The sequence below is a fragment of the Taudactylus pleione genome, unplaced genomic scaffold (genome assembly GCF_031769625.1).
Source record: "Taudactylus pleione unplaced genomic scaffold, aTauple2 ptg000171l, whole genome shotgun sequence".
NCBI classification, from domain to species: domain Eukaryota; kingdom Metazoa; phylum Chordata; class Amphibia; order Anura; family Myobatrachidae; genus Taudactylus; species Taudactylus pleione.
In genome coordinates, this window is record NW_028284573.1 from 48,280 (window position 1) to 63,960 (window position 15,681).

At 45.8% G+C, this 15,681-nt stretch overlaps 1 protein-coding gene across 1 annotated transcript in view; it reads left to right on the top strand.

Moving 5' to 3' along the window:
* The window catches only part of GCH1 (GTP cyclohydrolase 1), a 47,570-nt gene extending 38,103 nt beyond the window's left edge, over nt 1-9,467 (top strand). Inside the window, exons 5-6 of the mRNA XM_088475380.1 lie at nt 4,708-4,792; nt 7,195-9,467. Coding sequence (XP_088331506.1) covers nt 4,708-4,792; nt 7,195-7,321 — 212 coding nt within the window. The 3' untranslated portion in view covers nt 7,322-9,467. The remainder of the gene's footprint in view (nt 1-4,707; nt 4,793-7,194) is intronic.
* Nucleotides 9,468-15,681: the final 6,214 nt, after the last annotated feature.

Sequence of the window (15,681 nt, forward strand, 5' to 3'; positions counted from 1 at the left end):
GTTAGGGTTAGGCTGTGAGAGGGAATGGTTAGGGTTAGGTTGCAGACGGGAGTTAGTGTTAGGCTGTGAGAGGGAATGGTTAGGGTTAGGTTGCGGGGGGGAGTTAGGGTTAGGCTGTGAGATGGAATGGTTAGGGTTAGGTTGCAGAAGGGAGTTAGGGTTAGCTGTGAGAGGGAATGGTTAGGGTTAGGTTGCGGAGTGGAGTTAGGGTTAGCTGTGAGAGGGAATGGTTAGGGTTAGGTTGCGGAGTGGAGTTAGGGTTAAGCTGTGAGATGGAATGGCTAGGGTTAGGTTGCGGAGTGGAGTTAGGATTAGGCTGTGAGATGGAATGGTTAGGGTTAGGTTGTGGAGTGGAGTTAGGGTTAGGCTGTGAGATGGAATGGTTAGGGTTAGGTTGCAGAGGGGAGTTAGGGTTAGGGTTAGGCTGTGAGATGGAATGGTTAGGGTTAGGTTGCAGAGGGGAGTTAGGGTTAGCTGTGAGAGGGAATGGTTAGGGTTAGGTTGCAGAGTGGAGTTAGAGTTAGCTGTGAGAGGGAATGGTTAGGGTTAGGTTGCGGAGTGGAGTTAGGGTTAGGCTGTGAGATGGAATGGTTAGGGTTAGGTTGCGGAGTGGAGTTAGGGTTAGGCTGTGAGATGGAATGGTTAGGGTTAGGTTGCGGAGTGGAGTTAGGATTAGGCTGTGAGATGGAATGGTTAGGGTTAGGTTGCGGAGTGGAGTTAGGGTTAGGCTGTGAGAGGGAATGGTTAGGGCAGGGCCGCAACTAGGGGGAGGCTGGAGGTGCACGTGCACCGCTGTACCCGGTGCCAGTGACCTCCAGCCCGGCGCTGCAGAGAGGCTCCAAGGCTGATGTCCGCTGGTAAATTACTGTCTTGCCCCTGGTGACAAAAATCCTAGTTTCTGCCCTGGTTAGGATTAGGTTGCGGAGTGGAGTTAGGGTTAGGCTGTGAGATGGAATGGTTAGGGTTAGGTTGCGGAGTGGAGTTAGGGTTAGGCTGTGAGATGGAATGGTTAGGGTTAGGTTGCAGAGGGGAGTTAGGGTTAGGCTGTGAGAGGGAATGGTTAGGGTTAGGTTGCGGAGTGGAGTTAGGATTAGGCCGTGAGATGGAATGGTTAGGGTTAGGTTGCGGAGTGGAGTTAGGGTTAGGCTGTGAGATGGAATGGTTAGGGTTAGGTTGCGGAGTGGAGTTAGGATTAGGCTGTGAGATGGAATGGTTAGGGTTAGGTTGCGGAGTGGAGTTAGGGTTAGGCTGTGAGATGGAATGGTTAGGGTTAGGTTGCAGAGGGGAGTTAGGGTTAGGCTGTGAGATGGAATGGTTAGGGTTAGGTTGCGGAGTGGAGTTAGGGTTAGGCTGTGAGATGGAATGGTTAGGGTTAGGTTGCGGAGTGGAGTTAGGGTTAGGCTGTGAGATGGAATGGTTAGGGTTAGGTTGCGGAGTGGAGTTAGGGTTAGGCTGTGAGATGGAATGGTTAGGGTTAGGTTGCGGAGTGGAGTTAGGGTTAGGCTGTGAGATGGAATGGTTAGGGTTAGGTTGCGGAGTGGAGTTAGGGTTAGGCTGTGAGATGGAATGGTTAGGGTTAGGTTGCAGAGGGGAGTTAGGGTTAGGCTGTGAGAGGGAATGGTTAGGGTTAGGTTGCGGAGTGGAGTTAGGGTTAGGCTGTGAGATGGAATGGTTAGGGTTAGGTTGCGGAGTGGAGTTAGGGTTAGGCTGTGAGATGGAATGGTTAGGGTTAGGTTGCGGAGTGGAGTTAGGGTTAGGCTGTGAGAGGGAATGGTTAGGGTTAGGTTGCGGAGTGGAGTTAGGGTTAGGCAGTGAGATGGAATGGTTAGGGTTAGGTTGCGGAGTGGAGTTAGGGTTAGGCTGTGAGATGGAATGGTTAGGGTTAGGTTGCGGAGTGGAGTTAGGGTTAGGCTGTGAGATGGAATGGTTAGGGTTAGGTTGCGGAGTGGAGTTAGGGTTAGGCTGTGAGATGGAATGGTTAGGGTTAGGTTGCGGAGTGGAGTTAGGGTTAGGCTGTGAGAGGGAATGGTTAGGGTTAGGTTGCGGAGTGGAGTTAGGGTTAGGCTGTGAGATGGAATGGTTAGGGTTAGGTTGCGGAGTGGAGTTAGGGTTAGGCTGTGAGATGGAAGGTTAGGGTTAGGTTGCGGAGTGGAGTTAGGGTTAGGCTGTGAGAGGGAATAGTTAGGGTTAGGTTGCGGAGTGGAGTTAGGGTTAGGCTGTGAGATGGAATGGTTAGGGTTAGAGTGCGGGAGAGGTGGGTTAGAGAAGGGTTGGAATACTTACCTGAATGCATTGGGATTTCCAACGTCGGGATTCCACTGCCAGGATTCTGACCACTGGTATCATCAGCGCCGGCATCTCGTACTCAACCCCTTCAGAATAACAGCGGCATAAAGTATTTTATGTGAGGAGTTTACGGATCTTGTAGCGTCGATGAAAAATATATACTATGGTGATATGTGCATTTGTGCGTCCGTTAGCTGAATTGCACTTTCAGTTGTACTAAGTAATAAAATCTAAAATTAAACATCAACCACAATTATAATTTTTTTAACTATAAAAAAACTATGTTATATTAATATATTGTATAGGATAACTAACGGCGTCTCTGCAGTATGATGATTTATGTGTCACTAAAAGTCCTGTGAGTATATATTTGATGGCAGATAAGAACCACTCGGCCCATCTAGTCTGCCCTTTTTTACCTTTTAGTAACCTCAACCCTATGTGATCCTCAGTTCTGTGTAAGGATATCCTTATGTCCATCCCAAGCATGTTTAAATTGCTCTACTGTCTTAGCCTCTACCACCTCTGATGGGAGGATATTCCACTTATCCACTACCCTTTCTGTGATGTCATTTTTCCTCAAATTTTCTTTGAACCTACCATCCTCCCTCCAGTTTTAGTGCATGTCCTCGGGATGGGTACGGGATGCTGGCGCTCGGGATACAGATGGTCAGAATCCCGACGCTGGCAGCCCGACAGGATTAGGATACCGACACCTGTCCGTCAGTTTACTAACCCTCCCCGATGCCTAAACCTATCCTCCTTCCCTAGTGCCTAAATCTAACCCTATTGCCTCTTAATAATAAAGCATTTTGTGTTCCGTGATTTTCATTTGTTACACAACATGAAACATAGTCTGTGACTCTGCAGTACTACTTCTGTTCTGAGAGTTGTATAGTGGAAGGAGCAGGGTCACTAGCAGCACAGAGTATATCAGGAGATGAGTGATGTGTTAGTGAGGACAGCGCTGCATGTGACAGGGGCAGTGACATGATGTGAGGAGGGGAATGGAGGCAGCAGGAAGTCACAGACTGAGAGTTATATAGTGGGAGGAGCAGGGTCCCCAGCAGCACAGAGTATATCAGGAGATGAGTCATGTGTTAGTGAGGACAGGACTGCATGTGACAGGGGCAGTGACATGATGTGAGGAGGGGAATGGAGGCAGCAGGAAACCACAGACTGAGAGTTATATAGTGGGAGGAGCAGGGTCCCCAGCAGCACAGAGTATATCAGGAGACGAGTCATGTGTTAGTGAGGACAGGGCTGCATGTGACAGGGGCAGTGACATGATGTGAGGAGGGGAATCGAGGCAGCAGGAAGCCACAGACTGAGAGTTATATAGTGGGAGGAGCAGGGTCCCCAGCAGCACAGAGTATATCAGGAGATGAGTCATGTGTTAGTGAGGACAGGGCTGCATGTGACAGGGGCAGTGACATGATATGAGGAGGGGGGATGGAGGCAGCAGGAAGCCACAGACTGTGCTGCTGGGGACCCTGTTCCTCCCGCTATATAACTTCCAGACTGTGCCTCCATTCCCCTCCTCACATCAGGAGATGAGTCATGTGTTAGTGAGGACAGGGCTGCATGTGACAGGGGCAGTGACATGATGTGAGGAGGGGAATGGAGGCACAGTCTGGAAGTTATATAGCGGGAGGAACAGGGTCCCCAGCAGCACAGAGTATATCAGGAGATGAGTGATGTGTCAGTGAGGACAGGTCTGCATGTGACAGGGGCAGTGACATGATGTGAGGAGGGGAATGGAGGCAGCAGGAAGCCACAGACTGAGAGTTATATAGTGGGAGGAGCAGGGTCTCCAGCAGCACAGAGTATATCCGGAGATGAGTGGTGTGTTAGTGAGGACAGCGCTGCATGTGACAGGGGCAGTGACATGATGTGAGGAAGGGAATGGAGGCAGCAGGAAGCCACAGACTGAGAGTTATATAGTAAAAGGAGCAGGGTCCTCCTTCCTTTATTAGATACCATCACATGTTCACTCAAACACGAAAACCCCTGGGCCATGGAGCTTACACTCTATAAAGGCTATGTAAGTACAATTCACCCTATTAAACACCTATTGCGATGCAAAATACAAGTTGATCCAAAATGAAACAGCACCTTGAAATATTCACCTCCAGGCTGTAGCAAATTAGAAGGGATAGTCTCGTCTGTCCACGTCTCCAATGAAAGGGGAAAGACATTATGAGAAAGATATAAAGGCCTTTCTGCTAGTTAATGAGCCACAAAACAGTTTTTTTCTTTACCCCACACAATATTGCTAACAAGCAGCAATAAGTGAAGTTATTTGATCCCTTTCGTTTCAAAAACATTGAATTAACTGACAGAACAGAAATACTTAGGACATGTAAAGTATCAAGTTGGGGTTTAGCACCAATCACATTGTTGTTCTGTTATTTTCCACAGTTCAAGAACGCCTTACCAAACAGATCGCCATCGCAATTACCGAAGCCTTAAAGCCCGCCGGGGTGGGAGTGGTTATAGAAGCTACGTAAGTCTTCTTTTCTCTTTATTTAGATCTCCTTATTGAGATGACTGCGTATACCAACACAACCGACTTTGTACAATGTCATCCCGGCGACACTGACCATAAATACAAGCACTGCGATAGCGTATAGTGTAGTGGGCACAACCGATTGGTAGGCGCACTCTCTCCAAATGGCAGAGTCTCATTATCATCGTTATTAGCAATATCAGCTTATCGTGTCACCAATTTTACTTAGTGCTCTACGGATAATACATTTCATTTATATCACTCCCTGTACCATTCATGCTTACAGTTTAAATTACCAAACACACATGTGTTAATTGTGTCAGAGGAAACCCACACAATCATGTGGAGAACGTATAAACTCCACACAACCGAACCGGGAATTGAACTCATGACCTTAGTGATGTGAGGAAGTAATGCTAACCACTATGCCAATATAATGCTGAATCTTCCTTATATACAGCATAATATAGGAAATAAGGACTCAGCATTGAACAGTGAGCAACTTCTTACATGTAACAAAAGGCAGAATACTGCTACAGCTTGTACGGTAACCTCCCAGCACCCTCTTCCCACCTGGTTATAGGTAGAAGTAGTTTCCCTGACCAAGCACATCTGACGCCTCATCACCCGCTCCTATAGTCTGAGTTGCACTTGTTTTCCGTTCTCTGCTACATGAGGACGCTCAATATATGGCGCCTAAAGTCTCACAGCGCCGCAGAAGGAATGGTCAGACACGTGATTACATAAGTAAGAATGTAACATTCCAGAATAACAGATTATTTACTAAAGAGGAAGCAAAAAAACGAATTTTTATTTAGATCATTTACAGAATTAATATTGGCACAAAAATGCTACATTGCATGAGAAAATTCCATAGCATAAAATATACTACATAAATATAACAATATACCGAATTATTAAAATGCAATGCCATACAGTACAGTGCCACGTCAGTTGAAAAAAGTGTAATATATTCATCAGGTCGAGGGGTCAACATAACACTTAGAACAACAGACTATATAATCTTTGTCTATTAGAGTAGGGGGGCTCTCTTTGAGGCCTATTCATCAAGGTGAGTGGGTCCTTTACACATGCGGAAACGGCACTTTCAGAGCTTGACTGCGGGTATGAGTGCCATCTTCAGATGGTGTTAGCCCACTGAGCCCTGCCCCTTCCTATTGGATTGCGAAGAGGGACCCATTCTGATCCCTCCGTCTCCGCCCCTGGCAGAGCATATGTGTGACCTAAATTCGCCCACGTGCAGCAACATTGCCGGTAGAAAACTAATTAGTGGATGCTAGGGATCGCGGTACAGCTATATTTCAGCTGTCCCTACACCGGCCATTCAGTATTGCTCCAGTCACTGGAAGTTACATATATACATGTATCCCTCTTCACAATCAGGATCTTCTTCCAGTAGATAGGAGCAGTGCTCCTGCAGTCAAGGACCAAAAACTTCCAGGAGACTAATGGGGCCCATACATCTTCAATCAATTGGGTCACTTCTCCATTCAGCAAAGGACTGGGTCGGGGGATTGTGAAAGTCCAGCATCAATTTGCTGATTGTGACCCAAAAAGTATTGGAATCTTTTTTTTTTTTTTTTAACATGTTGTAATTTCCCAACTCCCCAAGAAATCGACTATCGTCATAGACCAACGATTGGCGGATAAGATTGGTATCAGGGAATTGCCCGGCAGATGTACATAGAGAATAGGAGCTACAATGTACAAATATATTTATCTTACTGGTCCTCTATAAACTTCTCAGATTCTGCAACATTGATTCAGTATTAGCCCTAGCTGCCTGCCAATTCCTAAGGTGGTGCTGATGAACGGCATTTCGTGTGGTGGGTACACACCGCACGATCTGGTGACAGCCCGTCCGGTATGTCGTTCATCGGCACCATTGAACTTGCTGGTGTCGGCAGCTGGATCGCTCCGTCGTCCGTGGAATGACCCCCGTGTCGGGAAGCTGGGACGTGCATAGTGGGTATACACTAGAAGATGTGCCCGTTATGTCTGCCTGATTCGCAGGATTGGACAACTTATCGTCTAGTGTCCAGAGAGCAGCCGGCCAGACCCCAGACCACTATCTTTTGCAGCTCACATTATAGAGGGCTCCCGAATTCTGAAGCTCAGACACTGAATACCGCATGAATATAGTTTGTTTTCTGTGGGTTTTTTTTTTTTTTTTATAATAAAGAAGCAGAAGATTTAACAAGAGATTACAAATCATGGTATAATCAGTTAGGCAATTAAATAAAAGAATAACAATGAATGAAAAAGGTGCTATGGTATATGTGATAGACACATGTCATATTACATGAATATTACTGGTAAAATATTCAACACATTGTTCCAGATTCAAATAATAATTTGTGTTGTCTGGTTGTGTTTAGACATATGTGTATGGTAATGAGAGGGGTCCAGAAAATGAACAGCAAGACTGTAACCAGCACTATGCTTGGCGTATTCCGAGAGGACCCCAAAACCAGAGAGGAATTCCTGACGCTCATCAAGAACTAATTCCAGTGCCAAAAAGAGCCCGACGTCTACTGTAGGGATTGTGCTGTCTGCTGGATCTGTCCGTCCGTGTCCTCATCTGGTCCAATCGCCTTCGCTTAGTCTATTGTCCAACCACGTCGAGGAACACCGTGATTCATAATGAGCATTTCTGTGTACTGTTTAATTGTTCTGGTGTTTACATTTCTGAGGTGACCTATCAGAGGAAAGCCGGTAACTAGATCATGGGAGGGGGCATACATATATGGTCCATGGGGGGACGCAACCTCACTCATTCACATGTTTACATTAAACCGGTCTCCCTCAGAAGGCATTAATGTTCTCTATTGTTGCTGCTTCCATCTGCTAGAGAATATCAACGGTTCCAATTCCCCTGTTCGTGAAGCCTGGAGGGGTAAATGTGCTGTGCGATTTCCTCTTTGGCCAACAAAACCCACCATAATGACCCTGAATAGGAGTGTAACTACTGAGGTCAGATTTGTGGCATGAGAAACCTGCAGGGGAGACAAAGGCCTCATCGTGGTCGTTGCAAACATTGTGGGGCACTGGTGGTCCCCACCAAGAGATGAAACTTCTCTCTGCAAGTCGAGGACAGAATGGGGGGCAATTGCCCTTTCGTTCCCTTTGCCAATACTCACCTGTAAACTACCGGTATGTCAGGGTGTTAGATGGAAAAATCTTGTCCAGGATAAATAACTTGGCCGAAAGCACAGCGAGCCATTTTACCTCAGACATACATTGTATAGCAGCTATAAGGTAGATGGCATTCCACTGACGTCTCTGAAGAGGCAGTGTGTACTGTATCTCATAACTTGGTTACGTCTCTGTCACATATATATAATGTGTTCATGGTGTTTTTATTGATTCAGGACCAGTCCCCGAGCCTCACTACATTATTGTTCTGTACAAACAAAAGCGTCAGGTCATTTACGGTACTTAGTCAGCCTCTCACAGTATTATTCTCTTGTTACTGCCTCATGTATTTCCATTATAACACACAACGACCCGGTGCCATTAACATCACTTAGTGAATTTGTAAGCAGAAATATTTTTTCCAGGTCACAAAATGGCCGGTTCCACTGTGCATCCCACCCACAAAATGGCTACCTTCGCTGGGTGTGGGCAACCTATAGACTTAAAACAGGGCAGTATGAAAAGCTGAAGAAAAAAAAAAATACCCCAAAAGAAAATACATTTGTCATTTCCACAACTTAATGTTTGAAATAGCTTTTATATACTTTTCTGGTTTTATTAAAAATTTTAATTTGCCTGCAACCTTCATTTCAGAGTCAGACTGTTTCAATCAAACCAGTAGTGAGTAATAAAACATGGGGTTCTGCCATCAGTACACTGGGCATTTCCCAGCTCAGCGCCCCAAAATGAAGTACATAAGGACAGACAATGGTTTTGCAGCCTGATCCGAAATTCTATGTTTGGGGGATATATTTTAAAACCGATTGTAACCTTCAGGCTTAGTCGGAGACGGCGTTTATTAGCTTTCTAAGTTATTAATGCGTGGGTGGCCTTTATTTGAATTTTAAATTACATATCTATATATTCCATTATATCTATTTTTCTATCTCTTCTCACTCTTTTTCTGCCTCTGCAGCGTTGTTTAAATAGTGTAGTATTTATTTGCTTTGTCTAATCTCTTAGTGGATGGAATGTATTATTCCAAGTGATTATGGAGAGGCGACATTATAAAACTGCTTTTTTGTTACTGTAAGAAACATCTGCATGGATGTCATTATGTTCTTATGTGGAATTTCTGTCCAAATTCCATTCCGTCCTGTGGGTGCTGGTAGTGGGTTACGAACAGATTAAAGGGCATCTCCACCTGAAGAAAAGAGGATTGAGAGGGGATGTATAAATGTACATTTGTCTGTGACCCACAGGCTACAACAAGATGGCTGCCGCCTAACTAGATGTTTGTAAGTGAATGAGCATTTTAGACATTGCTAGAAAGGAGAGGAATTTATAAACCATAATGTTCATGCAAAGGATGAATAAGAAAATGTAATTTACCAATGTGATATAAATGTGTATGGGAACTGTAACACAGTGCTGCCAATGTGTTTATCTGACGATCCCAACTGTATGATGAATCTTATGTTCAGCACAATTAATAAAGCACAGTTATTACCAACAATTGTGTTATGTGAAGGCATTCTCATGTACTAACGTCACTATAGAGCTGCTTTCCATCGCATTATGACGTGATTTAAATGTTCAGTAAAACAAATCACTCTGCACAGTGTGAATTCCTTGTGTATATGCATTTATTATACTGAGCTGCCGCCGAGATCTCTCTTGTTAGTGGGATACAGAGATGGCTCTATTTCCAGTTATAAATATCTTAGACTTATATTTAAACCAAGTGGACCCAGTAGGTGCTCTATAACAGTGTGTCTGTTCCTGCCTTCTCTCTGTGCTTGGTCCTGTAAAACTGTGTTTATTTGCCTGCATACATAATATTAACTTTGCACACGTTTGTAATTTACAGTGTATTTGGGTTGGTGTTATGTCTAATTGCCAGACATGTGGCACAAATCTCAGCTCCATAAACACATTGCTCATCTCCTATTACTATTACTAGTCACATGAGAGACGTCACTGTCAGCCATATTGTGCAAATTACATTACAGGACCCAACAGTGCCATAAAGTAAAATGTAGGTACAGCTGTAACGTATCTTTCCCTTTTTTTAAAAAATAATAGCAATGACAGAAGGTATCGTCAGCCACACACCTCACTGCCAGCCATGTGGCACACACCTCACTACCAGCAACAAGGCACACATCTCACTGTCAGCCACACACCTCACTGCCAGCCACGTGGCACACATCTCGACGCCAGCCACATGTCCCATAACTCGCTGCCATCCACGCGGCACACATATTGCTTCCAGCCATACGGCACACAACTCGCTGCCAGCCACACATCTCGCTGCCAGCCACACACCTCACTGCCAGCAACAAGGCACACATCTCACTGTCAGCCACACACCTCACTCCTAGCCACGTGGCACACATCTCGCCGTCAGCCACACAACTCGCCGCCAGCCACATGTCCCATAACTCGCTGCCAGCCACGCGGCACACATATTGCTGCCAGCCACAAATAATGAGGCTCATATCTGACTTAAGCCGGGATGTACTAAAGTAAAAATGCAGTAAAAACCCAGTTTTCAGGGTTTTTACCGCATTTTCATATGTACTAATCCCCGGCCACCCGATTTTCAATGCAGAGGGTAACGCCAAATTTTTCTGGCGTTACGTTATAGAAGCCTATGGGTTTCTTACCGCATCCTGGTCCCCGCCACCACGCAATCGCCCAGTACCTCTCACTGCCGGCCTCAATCACCTCAGCCTCCTTTTACGCATACACATTCTTCCAGAGGCGCCCTGCAGCTGCCTAAGTTCGCTTAGTGGTCACGCCGGCCCTGGTCTCAGTACTTGCTCTGGCTGTTACAGAGTGTAAACTAAAGCTAAAAGTACATTCTCAGCATCTTAATGTATGGCCTGTTCATCATCAGACGCTATGCAGCAGAAACACTGATGCATCTAGCAGGTATGGCATACACAGACCTTTCTAGTCCATTTGTGTAACCCCCTGATGCATGTGTAACAGGATTAATAAGAGTTGTGCAATATTAGCAACTTATTGTCATTGCTGATGTCTGCAGACCGCAAGACCTGAGGAAAATTACCGTTATACACTGTGGAAAGCTGGAAGTTTTAGCAATGAATGCCGAGGGTGATTGCAGGGCCACATTAACAATGGGTGTGGTCAAATTGATCACAGATCGAACCACACTGTGCTGGGATCCGGGGGCCGGGATTTGGCCAGGACGATTGGAGCAAAGGCGTTTGTAGGCTAAACCCCAACGGTAGAAGCACACAAACTACAGCAGCAGGTGCTATAATCATCGGCTTGCTATGGGTTACAGCAGTGATAAGCAAACTGATACACTTCATGGGGGTGCATGGGCGGCCTTCTAGCCCTCAGAAGGGCCTCCCATTACACCTCTCCCTTGCGCCTCAATATCAACTCCAACTCTGGGCGCCTGCGCAATGTGACTTAGACGCACGTACAAAAGAAAAAATAGCTCCACTGCATCCGACATCCCCTCTGCATCCAACTCAGAATCGAGCCCATTATGTGCAGTGATTTCCACAGATGTTCTGCATTGTGTGTCTTTAAGTTAGAATTGATCTTTCCACCTTTGCTCACCGTTATCAGCGACGGCTGAAAACTTAATCAAGATACAATGATATGAAATTAATTTGCTCTCAGTGATATGGAGGCTTCGAGCACCATAGTCCAGAGGTCATTTGAGGACAAATAATAAAAAAAAACTTAGCGTAACGCGCTGTGTATTCACCCCATAAACACAACATGCAGAGAGTTTGTAACATGAGATCTGTGTATTGTACTGAAGTAATCGGTCAGGATATCATATCACAGAATGGGATAATCGGTCAGGATATATCACAGAATGGGACAAGGAGCCCAAACGTATTAGCCTGCGAGCTGCAGGACGCCATGAGATTTCTGCTATTTAGCCGCTAGATTTAAAGTGGCAATTTTTTTAAGTCAAAATCAGAAGTCTGGAAAACCAGGTGAAATGCGTTGGTCGTTCTCTCTACACTTTTATTGCCCTATAAAATGGCAGAGGCTAAAAAATTCTCGCCAGCATTACAGCAGCGATCTCCAGGAGGATGGCATAAGCACAGACTTTTTGAAGAGTTAACAAAGATGACTTATATGGTGGATTCCGATTTTTATTGGTGTATTAGTGATTGTTTTTTTTTGTATGTTTTTGGCCATGTCATTATACCTACCTTCGTGCAGTTTTGTTCTACGTTTATGTACATTTTCTTCTCTAGGTCGTCTTTTTCGTTTGCAACTTATTTTCCTTGGCTAATCTTCCTTTTATTGAATGTATATTTTGCCTTATTCAATTTGACACGCAGTTGATTTTTGGTACCATTGTCTATTCACTGTATTTGTTATCAAACGAAACAAGGCAATTTGTATCCTCTGTACGAAAAATGTTCTTACTTGAAATAAATAAACCACTTATGTGAAGCTCTAGAGGTCTGTGGTTATCGATGACATCAAATTTCCATTTAACAAAATAAGTGTGCACCACACAGAGATATAGGGGTCTGTGTACATAACCTTGGAGCGTTATAAAGTGGACGGAGATGAAGGGGTCTATTTACTAAGCCTTGGCTGGAGATAAAGTACAAACCAACCAGCTCCTAACTGTCATTTTTCAAACACAGCCTGTGACATGACAAATAGGAGCTGATTGGCTGGTATTTTATTTCCGTTCACGGGCTAGTATAAAGACCCCAAAGTACCAAGCAATCACCTCCTGTCACTTTAGAGGCTGTGGTGTCTATTTACTAAGCCTTGGATGGAGATTAAAGTGGACAGTGGTAAAGTACCAACCAACCAGCTCCTGTCATTTTTCAAATACAACCTGTGACAATGAAGTTAGGAGCTGATTGGCTGGTACTTTATCTCCATCCAGGGCTTCGTAAATAGACCTGTTTGAAAAATGACAGTTAGGAGCTGATTGGTTGGTACTTTATCTCTCTCCTAGGCTTAGTAATCTCCCCTTTTGTCTGCTTCTTACACCCACCTTTCTCCACCCCACTAACTGCGCCAGGCGCATTGTCTCTCCAATTGTAAGCACGATTATGAGCCTGGAATACCCACATACGCTTTTACAGCATTTCTTTCCCCACATCCTCCCCCGTTACATGCCGTAATCACTACCACTATATCACAGCAAGCGCAGATCCCCCCTCTCCCCTCTTGTTTTAATACCAAATAAGGCCACGTCCAGATCAACTTTGTGGTTTTTTTTAAATGCTATAGGATGGGTGAGGGTGGTTCGGTGGCAGACTATCGTTACATCACCTTGTGGGGGCTATGGGGGTCAACTCCAACCCGGTGCCAATCTGTGTGCTCCACCTATGGATCCTGCTGGGTGTCCCGCCCTCTCCCCCACACCTCAAAACCCACCATTAGGCCTCTCAAGAAATGAAGCCTAGTGGGGATCTTTGTTGTATTTAAGATGGATTGCAAGCTCCACAGCGGCAAGGATTTATGTGAAGGGTTAAATATTATCTGTAAAATCTGCTGTGTAATATGTAGGCGCCTTATAAAATACCAGGTAATAAATAATATTCTGGCAGTGTCTAGGAATAAGAGGTAGCACTCGCCATGCCTGTATCCAGTGTTTTATAATCCACAATACAGACAGGAGGTTACCAAATTGCTCAGATATACAGTACTGCAAAAATAAATAATAATGATGATGATGATGATAAATTAAACCCAATATATCCCTTAGCAGGCAACGGTTAGAGAGACAGAAGCCAGTTATAACCAGTAAGCGGGCAGACTAAGCACCCTGGCCCCATCCATATGTATAATGGTGTTTCTGTCACTCAGATCTAGACACTTGTCAGGACTCAGAGAGGGGCTACAGGAAGGTGACTGCTCCCGGGGGAGGGGGGAGAGACACTGTGATGGCAGCCTCTGGTCTATCTTACTGAGCTATAACAGACCCTGGTCTCATCAGGACATCTCACATTCCCTGCACCCTCACTCGTGCATTATACAAATCACCATGGCAACACCGCGAGGGATGCCAAAGACTCGTCATGTATGAGCATGTAATATTATCAGCCAGAAGACAAAGGAGATGTACTAAGCTCAAGTGGAGAGTGATAACCAACCAGCCACTCAGCTCCCAACTGTCATGTTACAGGCTGGGTTTGAAAAATGACAGTTAGCAGCTGATTGGCGGGTGGTTTGTCACTCTCCACTTTATCACTTTTCAGAGCTTAGTACATCTGGCCCATGTGACTTTTTACTGGGGTAAAGGGCCTCATCACTATTAGCTCATTACTGTTTAATAGCCAAGAGGTTACCCCTCTACCCCCTTGGCAGGCAGACCTAGCACCAGTCCACCACCCTTGCTTCCCACTGCTGCTGCTTCCTCTTGTGGAGAGGAGTGTGGCAGACTGTGCTGGGATCAGCTGTCTGACCCCAGCACCAGCACAGCTGCGGCAGTGGGTGGAGATGTGACCCCAACGGGGCACATCAGCGGTCGGAGCTGGGACGGGGGTCTCTGCGCACAGCGCCAGGTAAGTAGAAGAAGTGGCAGGGATTTGGCGCTGCCCACGAGCCAATCACAGCTATAGTAGGCGGCTGCGGCGAGCCTGTAGCGGCTCGCTGCATCATAGCCCTGCCCACTTGCGGTGTCTTATATTAGACGCTGCGGAGCGAGAGAGGTCAGTCTGGCGGTGTAGAAGGATGAGAGAAGACCTCCTGAAAAGACGGCAGCGAACGCAGAGGCAAGTGCCACGGCAGACATAGAAGAAACCAGAATTCACCACGGTCAACAAAGAAGATGAACAGCGGGAAGGACGTGGAGTCGGAGGCGTGGCAAGCACTTCTTCGGCCGCAGAAGAGGCCAGAATATGGTTTATGGCTGATGTTGAATGTTTTTCCTATCGATGGGGGGAAACCATCTGGTTCTCCCCGATAGAAGGGAAAAACATTCAACATCGTCCATAAACCATCAATGATTATGAATCATCGATGGTTGATGCCAACCCTATTCAAAATGCCATCCCTATTCAAAAGGGCTAACAAAGCTCCCCAGTGCAGCCTCTCCCAACTTACCGGTAGGCGGCCTTGGGCCACCTATATTAACAAGAACCCTCCCTAGACCATCAGGGCAGTCAGGTGCTAGGCCCGTGGGCACAGTCAGGCATTAGCCCTGGGGGTGATTAGAAGAACACTGGGCCTGGGTTGCATAGCCATGAGCAAAACCTACAGATTTTAATTGCTCTTTAGGCGTGAATGGCCTGGGCACTAGGCCCAAGTCACAAACGTGCCACTGATAGTCAGGAGGCCCATATTGCTGATAAGGTGACCTGGGCACTAGGCCTAGGTCACCTTGGTGCCCAAAGTAGCGTGGCCCAAGAGCCCGAGCCCCATAAAGACAGGGACACTGAGCATTAGGTTTCCCATATGTGTCCTCTGGTAGACAGGCCAGTGCCAGCGGCCTGAGCTCTGCAAAGTACTCCTGGGTTTTAGGCCCAGGGGATTCTAAGTATAATCAGGAATGTCAAAAAAGCCTGAACCCCATGGTAAGTGGCCCTGGGCAGTAGGCCCAGGTCACTAAAATTATAATTGGATAGGTGGGCCCCTGATTAATTATATATATATATATATATATATATATATATAAACACACACACACACACGCACGTAGAGGTGATAACGCTGCGTGACAAGATTGCGTTAATATCCGGGGCATTCCGTTGTCACAG